Source organism: Neopsephotus bourkii, unplaced genomic scaffold (genome assembly GCF_033783945.1).
Source record: "Neopsephotus bourkii isolate Nb327-2 ecotype Australia unplaced genomic scaffold, CSIRO-AGI_Nbou_v1 NB_941, whole genome shotgun sequence".
NCBI classification, from domain to species: domain Eukaryota; kingdom Metazoa; phylum Chordata; class Aves; order Psittaciformes; family Psittacidae; genus Neopsephotus; species Neopsephotus bourkii.
Genome location: NW_026901435.1, coordinates 653,022 through 669,552, shown reverse-complemented (window position 1 = coordinate 669,552; position 16,531 = coordinate 653,022). Strand labels below are relative to the sequence as shown.

Genomic DNA, 16,531 nt, shown 5'->3' with positions numbered 1-16,531 from the left:
TAAGGCACCAGTGGTCCTCGCACATAGCACACAGAAAAGCAAATCATACAAAAAAGACCCCCAAACTAACAGATTTTTCCCAGCAGAGGAACATCTCCTATTACATCCTCCTTCTGAGGATATGACAGTCATGCCTGCACTGAGTCTCAAAGTGACACCTCTGAGCAGCAGAACCCTGAACTTAATTACCTAATAACTAAATGAGAAAAAACAAACATTAATCTCATTTAAATGAAGGAACACAGGTTCCTGTAAATGTGATGTTGAAACAACATCTTCAACCACAGGCACTACCTGAATCCAAGCATCAGATGAAGTGTCCCTAGCACAGATGGTAGTTAAGTTTATGACTACTATAAATCGTGCAACATTTCACAATGATAAAAGCAATCTAAGCCAGGTCTATTTTGGTACTGATAACAAATTAAATTAGTATTTCACTGAATTTTGGTGACAGTACCATCAGCACCACTCAAAACCTAACTTAGTTCATAGCACTGTCATGCCTTATGACCGATAAGTGAGTAGCACGCTAGCATTACTTCAAACCTCCAGCTCCATGAGCAACATAGCTATATTTATCAGCCAACAAGAGTAACTAAGGTGATTTTCCCTTTCTTCCTAATCACAGTAGGATTTCCACAAAGAAAGAAAGCAAGGTGATAAAAATGAGATTCAGAAACTGTTATATAGTACAGTGTGGCAGTACTTCCTGAAGCTCAAACTAGTTTAGTGGTTTTCCTTGGAGCACAGACTGTGTTCTCTGTCAAGAATCTGTTTTGTCCCATGTTCTGTGAATTGGTTATTTGACATTGTCCCGGCTCCTTAAGCTAAATCTGCTGCCAACAAGCCTCAACTGAGAAAACACTATAGCGCTCCAGTAACCTTTCGAACTGCTTAAAAGCATAAAATGCATATTAGCTCCTTGTTCTCAACCATCTGACCTCCTGCTCCCAAATACAGAGTAGGAAAACCTGTTTTAGTACCTAATTCTAAAACAAAAGTATGTTGTGCAAATACTTGAGTCCTAGGAAATACAGCCATTTTCCTTGTCTTGTACTCTCAAGTTTTCCGAATGACATGCTTTTATACCAATACGTGCAATTATAAACTCCACGTATCTGGTATTTTGTAATATAACAAAAGCCCAGAGAAGCAGAAGGATGGCTACAACACATCCCTTGGAAGAAGAGGTTTTCCATCAATGCTGAATGTTTACAGAAGGAATGAGTTTAATTCTGGCATATAGGGATTAGCTCCAAGGACAGCATGACAAGATTTTTTTTGTTACAAAGTCACTGTAACAGGAACATTGTTGAATATAATTTCAGGACAAGGAATGGCAATTTCTTCCTGTACTTCATGCACATAATTTAGTGTCTCTACAATATTTAATATATTTTTAGAAATAAAAATTGCTACAGCATGTTTTCATATTGACCAAACCTACCTTTTAAAATCTCCCAGTTTATTAAAGCTTGTGTTGAATATTCAGGAAAGAAAGATGAAATAATATTTAGCTCTACAAAACCCTGTGATACTTACTGAACACAAAAATTGCACTGAGGCCAAACAAACTTGGCCCCAAGTCTAAATCAAAGGCCTTAGGAAGGAACGCGCTGCTCACCGCAGCCCTGTGTTTGATTCCTATTAACAGTCCAATGTCGATTTCTTAATTTGCTTGTCAGCACGTCTGCTGAAAAGGTATGCCTTATTTAAAACACATGTATCCCACACTCCCAGTGAATTAACCACAAAGCCACGTAGCACACCTCTACCTCAGTTTTGCTTCCTGTGCAAAAGACCAGCATCAAAGCATACCTGCCTATAGAGCTCAAGGAGAAGGCATCTGGGACAAAAGCAAAGTGACACCAGTTCTTACGGCCAGAGATCAATGCATAGGAGCCTCATGCGCAGATGGTGGTGTCTGCTAATGCAGTCGAACAGCACAGCTGCAAGTCACTGATTAATTCAGGTGGAAAGCTTGTGGAAAATGACCAGTGGACACCACAATTCCCTCCTTTGTTTTATTTTGGACTTTTTGCAAACAAATCACTCAAAATGTCTTTAGGATAGGGCCTGAACCATTTGAAGATGGTGCTGTAACCAGGTGAGGATACTTTGCAACTGAATCTGACATTGAGATCAAACCCATAATCATATTCCTCATGTATATTATTTCTAAAATGGCCATGGTGCAACAACCAGCATGTGCTGGCATTTCGGCTAAGAGCAACAGATGAGCAGCTGGTTCCCATTTTGAAATCTGATTTGGAAAATATACAAAACCAGCTGCACTCCATTCTCTTTTCCTGAAAATATAATTTACAGCTTCTATACTTTTCTGGCAAAGGAAAGAAAACAAACCCTAAGGCTGTGTAGTCTGGCTTACACTGAAAAGTCACTTTTCTTAATACAAATTTAGAATCATTAACAAATTTAATAGACCACTTCTCTATAGCTGTTAAGACATTCTTAAATCAGCTAGTATAAATGTGAAGGATCAATGATACTTCTTTTTCCAGTATAAATTCATTCGAATCTCTGCAGTCCTACAGCTGAAGAAATGTAGTATTCCAGAAGTAAAACACATGCTCAGATCATAATCAAACTTTCAGAAGAAAAGATTAATCAAAGCCTTTTTAATAAAAACTTGATACCGTAAAAAGATCCCTAAATGCCTGGACCATTATACCCAGCCACAGAAATGGGCTCCATAGGTTTTCAGATGACTCCAGGGCTGATAGATGCAAAACTTCTGACAAGGCAGGCATTCTATTCTGCATCTACTGAAAGAAGCTAACAAAAAAACCCCCAAATCAACCCACACCCACCCCCAAAAAAGTAAAGAAACAAAAAACCACAAAGAAACCCCCAAACCACAAGCAAACAACACATTATTTTAATATTGCAGGACCACATATATGTAAGCATGTGGACTTAAATATTATTGTTAAATCCGAAGAGTCTCATAGATTGTTAATGTATCTGAGATACGAGAATACCATGAGAACTGTAGTCAGAGACTTGCACCACAAGTGTTTTCTATCCTTAAGTATGGAACCACAGACACAGATGACATCTAGGCAAAGAATAAGCTGGTCAGACATTTTCAAAGCTTATATAAACCCTAAAATTAATACTATATAAATTATACCTGGCAGTTAATGGCTTATTAAAAGAGCATTATTTTTTTTCCTGCATTTTTTCTCAATATGCTTTCGAATTTGCAGGCTCTTCTGATGTTAGTAACTTTCAATACAACATTTCAATTTATCTAACAGACACAAATAAGTTTGCTCCTATTCCTATGTTTTGTAAAAGGAAAAATAACTCCTGTGCATGCTTTCTAGATCAGCACTCTATCCCAAGCAAGAGCAATGACTCCAAGTATCTATTCCATTAATGTCTTTAAAAAGAGAGAAACAGAAAAGAAGGATTTTACTTTTAGTAGTTTAGAAATTAATCACAAAGCAATTATAACAAAGTTAATTTTATAGTATTATTAAAATATTTGCAAAAATATTACTTTTATAACTGAGTCAAGAAATAAGGTTTAATTTTTTCTAGCAGTATTTAATTCCATTTTTATTAAAATCTGCATAGTTCATTTTCAGCAAACTCTGCCAGTAATCTTTTTCCAGTGGCCATTTAGGCTTGCTACAGACCAGTGAGTAGATGAATGATTAACTTTGATGGCAAAATCCACCAAATTCTGAAATAAAGCTAGCCAATTAAGTGATACTTCTCTTGCAGTTTCCAAAGTATAATGTTTGAAACAGATAACTTTCTGGTTTTGTACTAAGCTAAATCCCATTTTTAGAAGGAGAAATATCAAAGTAATGCCGTGCTGGAGATAAAACAGTAAAAAATTTCCTTCTGCAAGAGCCAATGCAGTGAGAGCAGTAGAAATTCTTGCCCCTAATTACTAGCAAGATCTAAAAGAGTGAGGGATTAGGAGAAAAATATCTCTGAACCACTGAAATCCAGTCTATTTCTCAAACTGTGCTCCTTTTCTCTCTCATATCCACCCCCAGTTATATAAAGGTGACTTACTAGATAACTATTACCTGCTTCTGGGGACACAGTGAGCATCCCTTGGAACTCCAGAAATCTGGGTATTCAAATAAACTCACTTATAAAACCACACAGAACTTTAGTAATTTTGTAAACAAACATATTAACTAAACAGATTACATGATTTATTCCGTTGTTAGCACTGGCACCACTGTGGGTGTCAACAAAGTATCAGTTGACCTCGTTTATATATGGACTGGGTCTACAGTGTCATATTGCATTTTTCAGCCATTTCCAGGCTAATATTTTTTACAGTGGTGTATAAACACCAGTGATTGCTAATGCAGAAGATGTGCACCTCGAATTTCCAAGAAGTGTCAAAAATTCTGCAGATATGAAATGCTCTCTCCTTACTTCCAGATTAAATAAAAACACAACAATTTAGTAAAATAAATCAATTACACAATCTTGCAATTAAAATCTTTAGCTCCTTGTAGTTAAGCAAGCTCTCAGTATACTTTATTGGCATGAAACTGCTATAGAGACACTGCAAGATTAGGAGGGAGGCAGTTCCAAGCATTTAAAACAAGTCAAGTGCAAAACCTGCATGCAGTTTCTCATTTTACCAGAACTATACCCATATGAGAGGTTGGTCAGGGATATTTGTACAGGTGGAAATCTCCTCCAAAGGAAATTCAGGGTTCTCCTCTATTTTCTGTAGTCTTCTTTTGCAACCTTCCTCTGATTGACTAGGACAGTCACTCAGAGTCAGTGTTTGAAAGCCTTCAGGCACTTAGAGATAGACATTGAGACTTAATATGGATGCTCAAACACAGGAATCTAGTGCCACCCAAGACACTCAAGGGTATCCACAGCACCCACACAGAGCTGGCAGATATGACGGAGGATGTATGTGGCAACTAAGGTACATGGACCAGCAGCTGACAACATAGGTTATGACACCAGACCCCTGTGTTTAGGCAAATGGATTGTGCTCAAGAAGACATCTAAATTAAATCCTGATTTAATATAATGTTCTAGCTCCTACAAACAGAAGGGGGAAAATTTTATTCTGAAACAGCTTTAAGGACTATAAATAGGCCAGACTGATGGAGAATGCAGTAACAGTATAGGATATGTTTATTACATGGAAAGACACTGAAAAAGTCTTTAAGTAGGGTTTTTTTGAGGTATTCTATATTATTTTTAAATGGATCATACTTAGTGATACTGATAACGCATACAACTCCAGGATTCAGACCTGGCATGCTTTAGTTTTAGTCGCAAATCTCTGCCAGACAGTTCATATTCACAGGATTTGCACAGCTGAAAGACTAATACGGCCATAATCTCAGGATACAGTGAAATACTTGCATTTTACAAGTCAGCATTTAAGTCCACAGTTAAACACCAAAAGCAAAGTATCCTGATTTTCAGAAGTATCGTATGTCACCCTTGTTCAGTAGGCTATATTGCTACGTAAGCACATATGGATTACTACTGCAGATTCTAGGATGGATAGAGAAGCCACTGAAGTTTCCATTGTGATTTCCTGAGAAGACTGTACAAAAACTTGTTTGTGAGCTCCTTGATAAATGATCTCAAGGAGCATGGATAATTAAATTCTGAGAATATTGTGTTTTGTCTAATTTGGGAGTGCAGTTGTTTGTCTAATGTCACTATGGATTTTTCATACAGTGATGATAATACTTACAAGAAAAAACTTTTGATACTTAGGCATGAAAAAAATCAAAAATAATTTACTTGAGTTCTCAGATATCCACTGAGGATCCATGGTAATGTATCTATCCTCTCATGATAACTTCTGTTTAAAAAGGATACAACTGCAGTGAGAAACACTATAAAAATACAGTTATACAGCAATTTGCAAGTATCTTTATACACCAAACAGTGAGCCATGATAGGTAAGGTAACAAGTGCAACTTTGACTGAAACAAATATTTGATATGAGCATATATGCACTACACATTAGTGTATCAGAGACAAGTGCAGTCAGAGACAAGTGACACACAAACGCCTGAGCAGCATCTGAAATCTAAAAGCAAACCATATGAAAAACATGAGATGTTGATACTATCACCTGTTTGTGTGAACCTCAGGCCAGAAATAACTAAGGGACAGACCTATGCTGAGGTGAGGATGCCCATATGCTTGGGAACAGAGCAAGTTTCACTCAGTGTCACCTCCTGCTGCAGACACTACTATGGGATGAAGTTCCTTGATGACATGTACTTGATGCCCAAGAACATTGTCTCCTACCCCAGCTCCATAAAGCTGGGATGCAAGATGTTAGTAAAAAAGATCCTTGTCTCCAGTTACAGCTCCCTAACCCACGTTAGAGATCTGTAAAATAGTGGATGACATTGGCATCAAAACATCTACTGTGTTACAACACTTTTTTCCCATCTTTTGTATTATCTGAATCTTGTAGGGTCATTGATGCTGTCCACCATTAATGTCAAGCAGGTCATAATTATATTTATTACATCAACGCAGATGCAGGTTTACTCAGTAAATCAGCAAAGGAACAGAGAAAGTATCACAGACTATCTATTGGGAACAACTAAGCGAGACAGTCTTTCTGGCAAAACCTATGTTGGCCTGTTACTTTCCCAGATGCAAGTGATAAGGCATCATCTTAAAATAACTAAGAACAATAGATATTCCCACTCTCTGTGTAAGTCCTTTAAAAAAAAAAAAAAAAGCCTAGATTATATAAAAATTGTGTTTTCAAAATGATGCCTGCTGATTTACAATTTTCCAGCACTTCCTTCTGAATCAGGGGCCAAAAGAACAGACTCTGAAGATACAATTTCTTAAAGCATTTAATCTGCCAGTCACCTCTAATAACTTCTTTCTACCACACTCATACACTTGTTCCGAATTCTCTATCAGGTGTATGAATTAATTACATTTTTAGCTTAATCCAGTCAAATAATTTAAGAGTGATGTGTTAACAATGAAAAATAAAAGTTGTGGTTTATTAATAAAAGTAGCCAGTGGCAAAACAAGTTAGCAATACCCAAATGATGAATAGGTTATGTCAGTGATATTAATGGCTTCTTATTTGTATGCAATCAGACACCAATAATAATCCATAGCAGACATAAAACAAGGGAATTACACTCTACACGTGCCACAATCTGGAGCATTGCTCCAGACAACAACTGACACTTGGGCAGTGGTGGCTGTTAGATCCTATCAAACTCATGGTCCTATCAAGCTCTTAAATTCTGGGTCTTGTAAAGTCATGCACCCTCCTAAGAACTGGATTAATTATGTTTAACTGAAAGACAGTGGCCCCACCACCCTCCTCTTAAATATTTTGTGTTCTATAGTTTGCATTTTACCTGGTAACTGCTGTTTCCTTTAAAAAAACTGTCCTAGACACAAAACTGATGTTTTGTGTTACAGAAACTGCACTGCCTGAAACATCTTTCTATTATGAAGCACAATAGAGAAAAATATTTGCAGTGTCAGGAGTTTGGGCAGGATTGCAATATCCAAATTTCCTTCTCCTCCCTGTGATACTTATTCTGTCCACAGTAAGAAACAGATTCAGCTCTAAAAGGGGTACTCAAGCAGAAGATCTTGAAATTCAGACTATCAACTGTTTCATCTATGTCATTTATCCAGGACAGTCATCAAGCCAAATTAAAAGCTTCTAACTAGCACATACACCTCAGAGGGTGCACAGAAATGGGAGATTTAAGTCTTTCATAGGTGGCAGATGACCATAGCCCTAAGTTGGTCCAGGCCCTCCCATGCAAGGCAGGATTTGTTTGGGCAGGTTAGGACATCCAGGTGTGTCCAGGAGGGTATCATTGACTCTGGCGTCAGCAGTATCTGCTGCCTTCTGCTCTCCCACAGCAGGGCTTTATTTTACTAGCTAATCTCAGACTACCAAAGTCCCACTGCTGTTGACATCCAGACTTTGAACCACAGCAGGGGTAACCATAGGCAGAGCCTATTTGCTGCCATGGATCAGGAATCTCAGGTGGGAGCAGGTGCAGTTTGGGTGGGATACTCTGCATAAAGCATGCAGTGTCAGTCTCTGGTAGAGGTAAAGGACCAGGGAGGGATGAAGCACTGAGGTACCAAATCACATTAGCCAGATTGAGAATGAAATGAAGTTTTCCTGAGAGTTAAATCTAGGCAGGAAACATTCTTGACTTGTAATGGGAGAGAGGCAGAGCTAGGATAAGATGGTGAGCATTATTCAAACATGGATACATCCAATTCTGCACTCCAGAATCAGTTCTGGTATAAGAGGCATATTAAAAATACAAAAAATATTCCACTCTATCTTGTCTCTCAAAAACAAAACCAAACCTTCCCCCTCAGTACAGTGGTTGAGGATTTCATTACTTTTTGTTTTCTTTAAGGGATGAATGAGGTTTTATTTCCTCAAGGCTCCTCTGCTGATCTTTGCTAAGAATTTCTCTGAAGTCTCACATTACAAACAATAATAGGCCTCTTTCTACAAATAAACTTGATGCGATTAGGGTCTGTCTATCCTGCTATGATTTTGCTTTACTGATGGATTCATTTTTCCTTATGCCACTTACTGTGTCTGAAAAGTTTGTAGAGCATATATTTGTCACATATTGAGCAATCAGATATAATTTAATCACCGAATGAGCCAGCAGGAAAGAGAAAAAGAGGGGTACTAGGCACCAAATAACCAAAAGAAAGATTACTTACATTGGGTTTTGTTGGGTTTTTTTTAAGTGATACATTGTTTATAATGATATTCCTACTGAGGGTGAATTAATTAACCTGCTCTACCTTACCTAAGGGAATATACAGAATCAGATGCCTTCTACCCTGTCTTCTTTCATCCATATCAAGAGTCCCCTGGATTTGGCAAGTGAAGGAGCAGCAAATGTGTGCACAAGCATTCCATCTCAAAAAACACACTACAGCTATGTTACTTCCCTTTTTCCTCTACACAGGCAGGTGATGGTGATTCCAAGCAGGGTACCTCACTATGTACCACAGTCTCAGGAAGAGTTCAGGGTTTCCTTGACAAACTTCCTGGATGTGGCATCATTTATTGAGCACTGAAATGCTACAGGCAATAATAGTTAATCACAAAATTTGAAGATTTTCCTCAGGCAAACCATTAAGAGCTGCCTGAACTAGAATAAAAATAAACCCTGCTTAGCAAATTGTTTGAGGTTTCTTCTTTCATAACACTCTCCAGTATCCAAATCAATAGTCCCTATTTTAAAACCACAACGTTTTTGAATCGTTTGAGGGCCTTTTTTCATAGGCAAACAAGCTAAGGATCTTACTGAATGGCTTTATGCTGCCAGTCACTATAAAAATGAAGTCCACCTGGGAGTCTCAGGTTGGCAAAGAAGCCTGAGTCCTGGCACCAAGAAGCTTCAGGAAGAACACAAACCCATCCATGATTGGAAATGAACCTCAGATGTAAGCACAGGACGGAACTGAGGGTAGGTTCAAAGAGCAACTGTACCTGTCGTCAAGGCGGTATATGGCCTTCTGCCTAAGAACCCACCCTTCCCCTATCCTGCTATCCATAGTGATCTCCACTAGGAAGGTAATGTTCACTGAACAGTGGACGGAGCAGTTAGCCACAGACCTGAAAAACTAACCTCAAAGGGCCCAAGTCCCACTGAGGGACAAGATCCCTAAATGGAAAGAAAGATCTTCACCAGCTCTGCCATAGGAGGGAGTTGTTGCAGCAGTATTTCTTCCTGCACACTTTCTGACAGCCGGTTGAACAATATGGTAATGCATAGGCATGACAGAAGTCTTGGTCTTGCATCACTATAGTGCAAAAGAGAACAGAGGCACCAATGTTCTTATACTCACAGTCTGTGCTTGAACATACTGTCAGAACCACTGTGCGATCCAACCATTTCCTTAATGGTGCATAGCATAAGCAATTTTTATGTTGACTTCTTGACAGAAGGGCTGTTTGAATTAAGTTATTCCTAAACAGAATTATATTCTAATATAATCTACTAAATGAAAGCATCTCTTAAAATATTTGTGTATTTTATTTTGTGGACATGTTACTTTTATCATTGTTTTAAAAGTTAGATAAACTGTATTTACCATAAAACACTGTTTAAAACTAACACATGATGTGAAATAAAACCCTACTACATCTGTGAATAATGTAATCAGGCAAATAAGGAATAATGACTACATCACGGTAATTTAGGACAGAACACACTGAATTACAATTGTCAGCAGCTTGGTTTATAGTTCACAAACATGAGAAAAGTACAGCATATAAAAAGAGTGGGTAAGGATTTAATTAAAATATGATTACAGAAGAGAACATAAATGACATGATATTACTTTCTGGGGGTCCACCACTCTTATTTGCATCTTGAACAGAAATTGAAAACTCAGCATCACACACACACAAAGATAATTTCAGTGATATAGGGTTGCTTCTATGCATCACAAATCCATGGGGCTCAGCATAATAATCAAGCCAAACTCTTCAGGTTTGCAGTACACAGGCAGGAAAATAACCAATGAGAACTATACCAGGTTCTTTTAATTTCCTAAAAGTTCTCTATCTTTTCAAAAACCAGAGGTGCAGGTTAGTATTGTCCCTTCACAGTGTATTACACCTTCCATTGGGGATGGTCTGCAGCAGAAAGCAAACTGGTAGGATGCTGTTCCTCCCTGCTATGACATTTTTGAGGGGAGTTTAAGGTAGAGTTATCTTTACCAGATTTGTGAAAATGAAGTGCCCTTCAAAATGAAAGTGCCCTTCAAATTTCCAGACTTTTCAGATTTTTTTTCAGACTTTTCCAGATTTTTCTCCCTCTTTTCATTTCTTATTCCATCTCCATTCAGTATATTTTTCCGCCTCAAGTATTTTTATAATCCCCTCACTATTATACTTGAATACCTCTTTGCCACTGATACATTTCTCTTTGCATTATCACAAGCAAATACGGAAGAGATAGGAACTGGGATAAAAGGAGTTATTTCCTCTGGTTACACAGCAAGCCTTGGTGGATCGATCATATCTACCAAAGTCTTGCTTAGCAATCCCTCCTCTCAGAGTTTCCTCTGTAAACACAGATATTAAAGAGCACCTTGCCATTTGGAAAAATTTACTTCCCTGTATAAAATGTTTTATCACCTATTTCTGCATAGGGCAGAAACTGAACAAACGTTTCTGAATTCTACTTGATTTACGTTCTTAAGTGATGAAGATAACTGTCCATTTTTTTTCTCATGTTATAAAACATTCCTTCCATTAGAATTCCATTAGAATATTCCTGTTCCCATAAATGACTGCACTGACACAAAAGCAAGAAACACCTGGTAATGTCCAAAGAAATTATAACACCTGCCCTCAGAGAGAGCAGCTGCTGGCACTGGTAATAAATAAACAGATAAATGTATACATATGTAAATAAATTACAAGCTGTTCACTGGATATATGTCAGCATAAATCCAGACACTTTCCATATGCTTCTGCCTTCCCACATCTGAGAAAAATCACTTTGTACTAGTTCCATTCTGCCATGATAGCGCACCGGATACTGTACCGAAATCTTTCAGTAATGGATGTCTTGTGTTGTTTTGGGTTTTCTTCAAATCCTGATTCTTTCATAAATAATTCAATTTCAGAAAAACTTTTTTGGGGTTAATAGCAGTGCAGGCTAAGAAGAGGGAAGTATTGTAGTTGATGAAACGATACCCTCATATGAGATGCATTTTTATAAAGCATTTTCTTTATCATGCATCATGACATTTACTGCGTAAAAGTGACGTTTCAATATAAAACACTATAAATGATGTTGGATCAGCTTATAAAAATGTCGATTTTCAAATTTTATCAATCAATCAATCAAGATGATGTGCGTGTCTGGAAAGATTCCATGGAAGCCAATGAAAAGCACAAGCAAACTGCATTGCTTTGTACAGCTGCCTGCTTTTGCTTGTTACCAGGCAGTCCCTCTGAAACCTGGCTCTCACTCCTATTAGCAGTTGGCTTCTCTGGAGAATTATGAGGCTGAAAAAGATCTAAAACAGGTATTTCACATAGTTTTCCAACTGGAAAATATTTGTCATCACCTTAAAAGCCTGTCTTTAAATTTGGCTTATTAAAAATACACTACAACCTTGTGCTTTATGTCTGTGGTTATGTATCTGTTGCAGACGAATACTCCGTGGTACTGAAAACATGACAACAGATTTCCTCAGAAATCGCCCCACTGTCAGAATTGATTACACAACACGAAATAAGAAAGCCTCTTTTGGACCACTATGGCAATAACTAACAATAAACAGGACTAACCTAAAATGTAAGTGACTAAACATGCACCTAAAAAAAATAAAGCAAATGCTCCCTCTGTGCAACAGCCAGCAGAAGGCTAAGAAAAGTGAAAAGAGGAAAAACAGAAAAGAAGCTTTCACAAATAAAAGATAACTAACATTTAACAAGAGTATAATAATACCTAGAACACCACAATGGCTGGAAAGAGGAAGTAATACACAATAAAACGAATCATGACCTGCATCTTTAACAGTCAGACTCACCGCACTCACCTGCAAGTGCTGAGTCTGCCAGCAGCATGCCAAACACTAATTTGTATTTAGAAACACAGGAAATTATTGAGCAAATGGACTTCAGTTTGACTTACCATCACTTTTCCCTTCACCCTATCAAATGAACATCATAATCAATATACATGTCACACTACAGCCAAAACAATCCAAAAGCAAACTGCATAAAGTCTCAATTATAATTTGTAAGTGCTGCACTTTAAACACACAAGAAACAGCACCATTATAGACCACGACAGATTTAGCTGAGAACTAAGTGATCTTTCAGAAGGTCAAGCAAACAGGAATTGCTCAGAATTATAGGTTTAAAAATGTTGACATAAAAAGAAACCATGTCAACCAGATCTTCAGACATTCTTGAGATGATATATTTGATTATTTCCTTCAGTATGAACAACTGTGGCTCATTTTAAAGAAATGGTGAGTTAGGGAGTACAGTAAGTTAGAGATACTCAAAACACAGTCCAACGAGCATTTCTAATGCTCTAAACCTTCTATTATGAAGGTGAAAATGCCTCCATTTCAGCTGAAAGAGAATACTCAGAAAAGAAGTAAATACATTTTAGGGGAGCCAAACCAGCAACTTCCATAGCAAGATTATGAACAAGGGGATATCAACCAACTGGGGCTGACAGGGAAGAGTACAGTAATCCATGAAGGAGTATGTGTTTTAGGCATGGAAATTACTACAGCCTACAAGTCTCTTTTGCACAGAAACTAGGGCAGGAAGAACAGAAATTGTGCACATCCAGGTAGGGTCACAACATGCAGTGAAAATGCAGCTGGGGCACAAGCCAAGACTGAGGAGTTGGAAAGTATTTTCAGGTCCCACAGCTCGGCCCCAGCTCTGCAATGCAGATGCAGAAAATACATTCTGCTAAGGATGTTGGCACTTGGGTTATTTTAGGTATTTACATTGAAAGCGGGGCTAGAACTCCAAATATTTTAACAAACAAGGAAAATATGAGCAAATGTGTTATTTGACATGTGAGAAGACCATTTTATGCATCATGGTCCAATAATAAATTTAACTACTTTCTGTATAGGAAATAAAGAGGCAACAGAAAGATCTGACTTGGTATAGGTCCATACCATGACATTTAAAAACAAAACATGAAGTCCTGTTGTGGTTTCTGTGGGGGCAGAGGCAGCAGTTGCCAAGTCTGATAGCTTCTTGCAGGCTACTGACTTCTCACGCACGAAATCACAGAGACAGAGAAAATCATGTAGGCACAGTACTAGGCATAGAAAATTACTAGGCAAATACAATCCAAATCTCAAAGAAGTTTGAAAAAATAGCTTATCTCAAGATGAGTTTTACCAGCCATGCGGTGAATTCATAGAACTGCAATATTAAAGGCATGTAGTTCAGACAGTTACAAACTTACAGAATGCTACACTCAAAATAAAACTGATCAGTAACCTAACAGCTCTGTATCCTTTCATAAGCTACTGACCTTTAGTTCTCCAAAGATGAAGCTCACAGTGGAATTCACCAATGAATAGCACAGATACCTCACATACCTTGAAGTTACGGCTTCCATGAATTCATCAAGAAGATCATCATAGGCTTGACCTCTGACTCTCTTGTGTCTCAGCCCAATATACAAAGGATCTGTCAGCAACATCTGTTAACAAAAAAAGTTTGAACTATTACATGAGCAAGTTACATGAGTACACTCAAAGTTAATAAAAAGTGGACAACACCACAGTGTTTGAGGATTAAACCAAGCATATGAAGGACATACCCATTTATCCACCTCTATATAAAGACCTAAGAAACACAACAAAGAGATTAAAGAAACACCATTTTGTATCAAGTAAAACGGATACCCTAGTCTCAAAGGAACTATGCTGTTTCCCAGTGAAAAAGTAAAACTTTATTCTGGGAAATGAGGTTTCAACAGTATCTTTCAAAGCTTTAGTTGGTCCTTTTCTCTTTTTCCTTTACATCCTGACAATGCTCTGACATTTTTGAAAAGCCATTTTATTTACTTTTATCATCATGCTTCACAACTCGCTCAGAGTCCATAATTTCAACTGTGTTGATGAGCTGATATTCAGAAAATATCCTGCTTTCTAAAATTCAGTATGCCAAAAATGTCAAGCCTTTGACCTTTTCTTTCCAAGTTTCTTAAATTATCAGTTTATATTCCAGCATTCTCCATTCAGATACCCAGGTCCATCGGTTGGGCATGATTTCTGAATTTGTCTATGCTTAAATCTTTTACTTTTTCTTCTGCTAGACTTATGATCCAGACTTTTCCCGAGGGCCACAAAAATGGCAAGCCTATATTATTCCTTGTCTTCACTACTAGAAGATCCTGGTTTTGCCTGATGCATTTCTGAACCATAACATGCAAATTACTAAACATGTTCAAAGTGTTTTGCAATCACTTCTGACAATTCACTCCAGCTACACTAAATCCCCAGTCTCAACACTTTCACTGGCTCTTCCAGGAACTCTCACTTAAAGACACTCTTTGACATTTTTTTCCACAGGCCTCTGAAAATGAATAAGCTAATTTCTCCATTGTATCTAGTGTGCAATCCTCCCACACATGCCCAAACAGCTTGCAGAAGTGGTCAAGAGCTTGACAAAACATTTTTCATCCAAAACCAATTGCTAAAATCAACACCACTGCAGAAATGTGTCCATCAACTTTAGAAAACTACCATAGAGAAAAATACAGGCCATGTCACCTCCAATGTTCAACATGATGCAACAAGGTTGGAGAGCTTGCTCAGCCTGCTGCAGGCTTGAAATCAGAAATCTGATTTATTTATTTTAAAGAAGTATCTAAATTCCCTTCATAGCTCTTCTGTGTTGTAGAAGTGCAAAAACCCTCTGGATCACAAGCCCCTGGTTAAAGACTGAGTTGAACCAGTGTGAAACTGAAAACCCTTGCTGGTATTCTGCCTCCCCTGGGAGTATTCTGATTCAGACCTACAATTTGTCTGTCCCTCACTTTTCTCTCCACTTCTATAATGGATGCTTAAGAAAAAGCATACAGGATAAAAAGGTTATTTTTTTCTACAGCTGTTCCTAAATCCATCACCATTTCAAAACAATTTCCAATACGTTACTTACAGACTTCCAGAAGTTGTTAGTGCAACTGTTTTAACTGGAGAATGACTAAAGCTCAAAATTAAAATTTCTTTATAAATGAAGGTGAAGTCATTACATTGTATTTTATTAATTCCCTTCACCAGTTCTATGTAGTATTCATGTTTAAGTAGCAGATTCATTGACTGAAATAATTTCACCTGTGTATTTACATTATTCTAGGTATTCCAGCAGCAAAATCAAAATCATGTACTTATTCCAGATACTGCAGAAAAAAACTGGCATGAGCTTGGTGTCAGATCTTCCAAAGTTATTTTCCCTTTTGTAGATTCTTCTTTTTTAATATGATGATTTCCAACTTTGCACTCAATAACCACTTATGGAATTATTTTCTCATTTCCCTTTTGAGATTGCCTAGTTATTTAAAATTGCCACAGGAAAATCTGACAAATCAAAGCTAATTTTATTTCTTTGGGAGTTAAATTCACAGCAATTGCAAATGAACTGTTTAGCAATGTGAAAACAAGACAAGTTTGGAAATCCTGTTGGAGATGCATGTGCTTCCCACCAGGCTGAGCATGCAAGGCTGGAAAGCAGAACTGCCAAGTGGCAGGAGCCTCTGTCAGGAATATCAAGGTAGGACTCAGAAAGAGAAATCCCATTTCTAAAATCCCACTGCCACAGCTTTCCACACCAGTAGGCTTCGGCTGCTCCATATCCTGTGCAAGCATACCACATGCTCCACAAACTCAGCACAAGTGACTTACACACAGTGACTTACCCTTTTCGAACACCCATGACTCTTACTAAACTGATCTGCTCTTTTAACATACTTCAGCAAGCTTTTTATTAAAC

General features: G+C 37.7%; 1 protein-coding gene across 1 annotated transcript in view; it reads right to left on the bottom strand.

Annotated features, from left to right (window-relative positions):
- Positions 1-16,531, bottom strand: part of ME1 (malic enzyme 1) — a 168,903-nt gene that overhangs the window by 60,115 nt on the left and 92,257 nt on the right. The window contains exon 6 of the mRNA XM_061358346.1: positions 14,134-14,237. Within this exon, the coding sequence (XP_061214330.1) occupies positions 14,134-14,237 (104 nt within the window). The remainder of the gene's footprint in view (positions 1-14,133; positions 14,238-16,531) is intronic.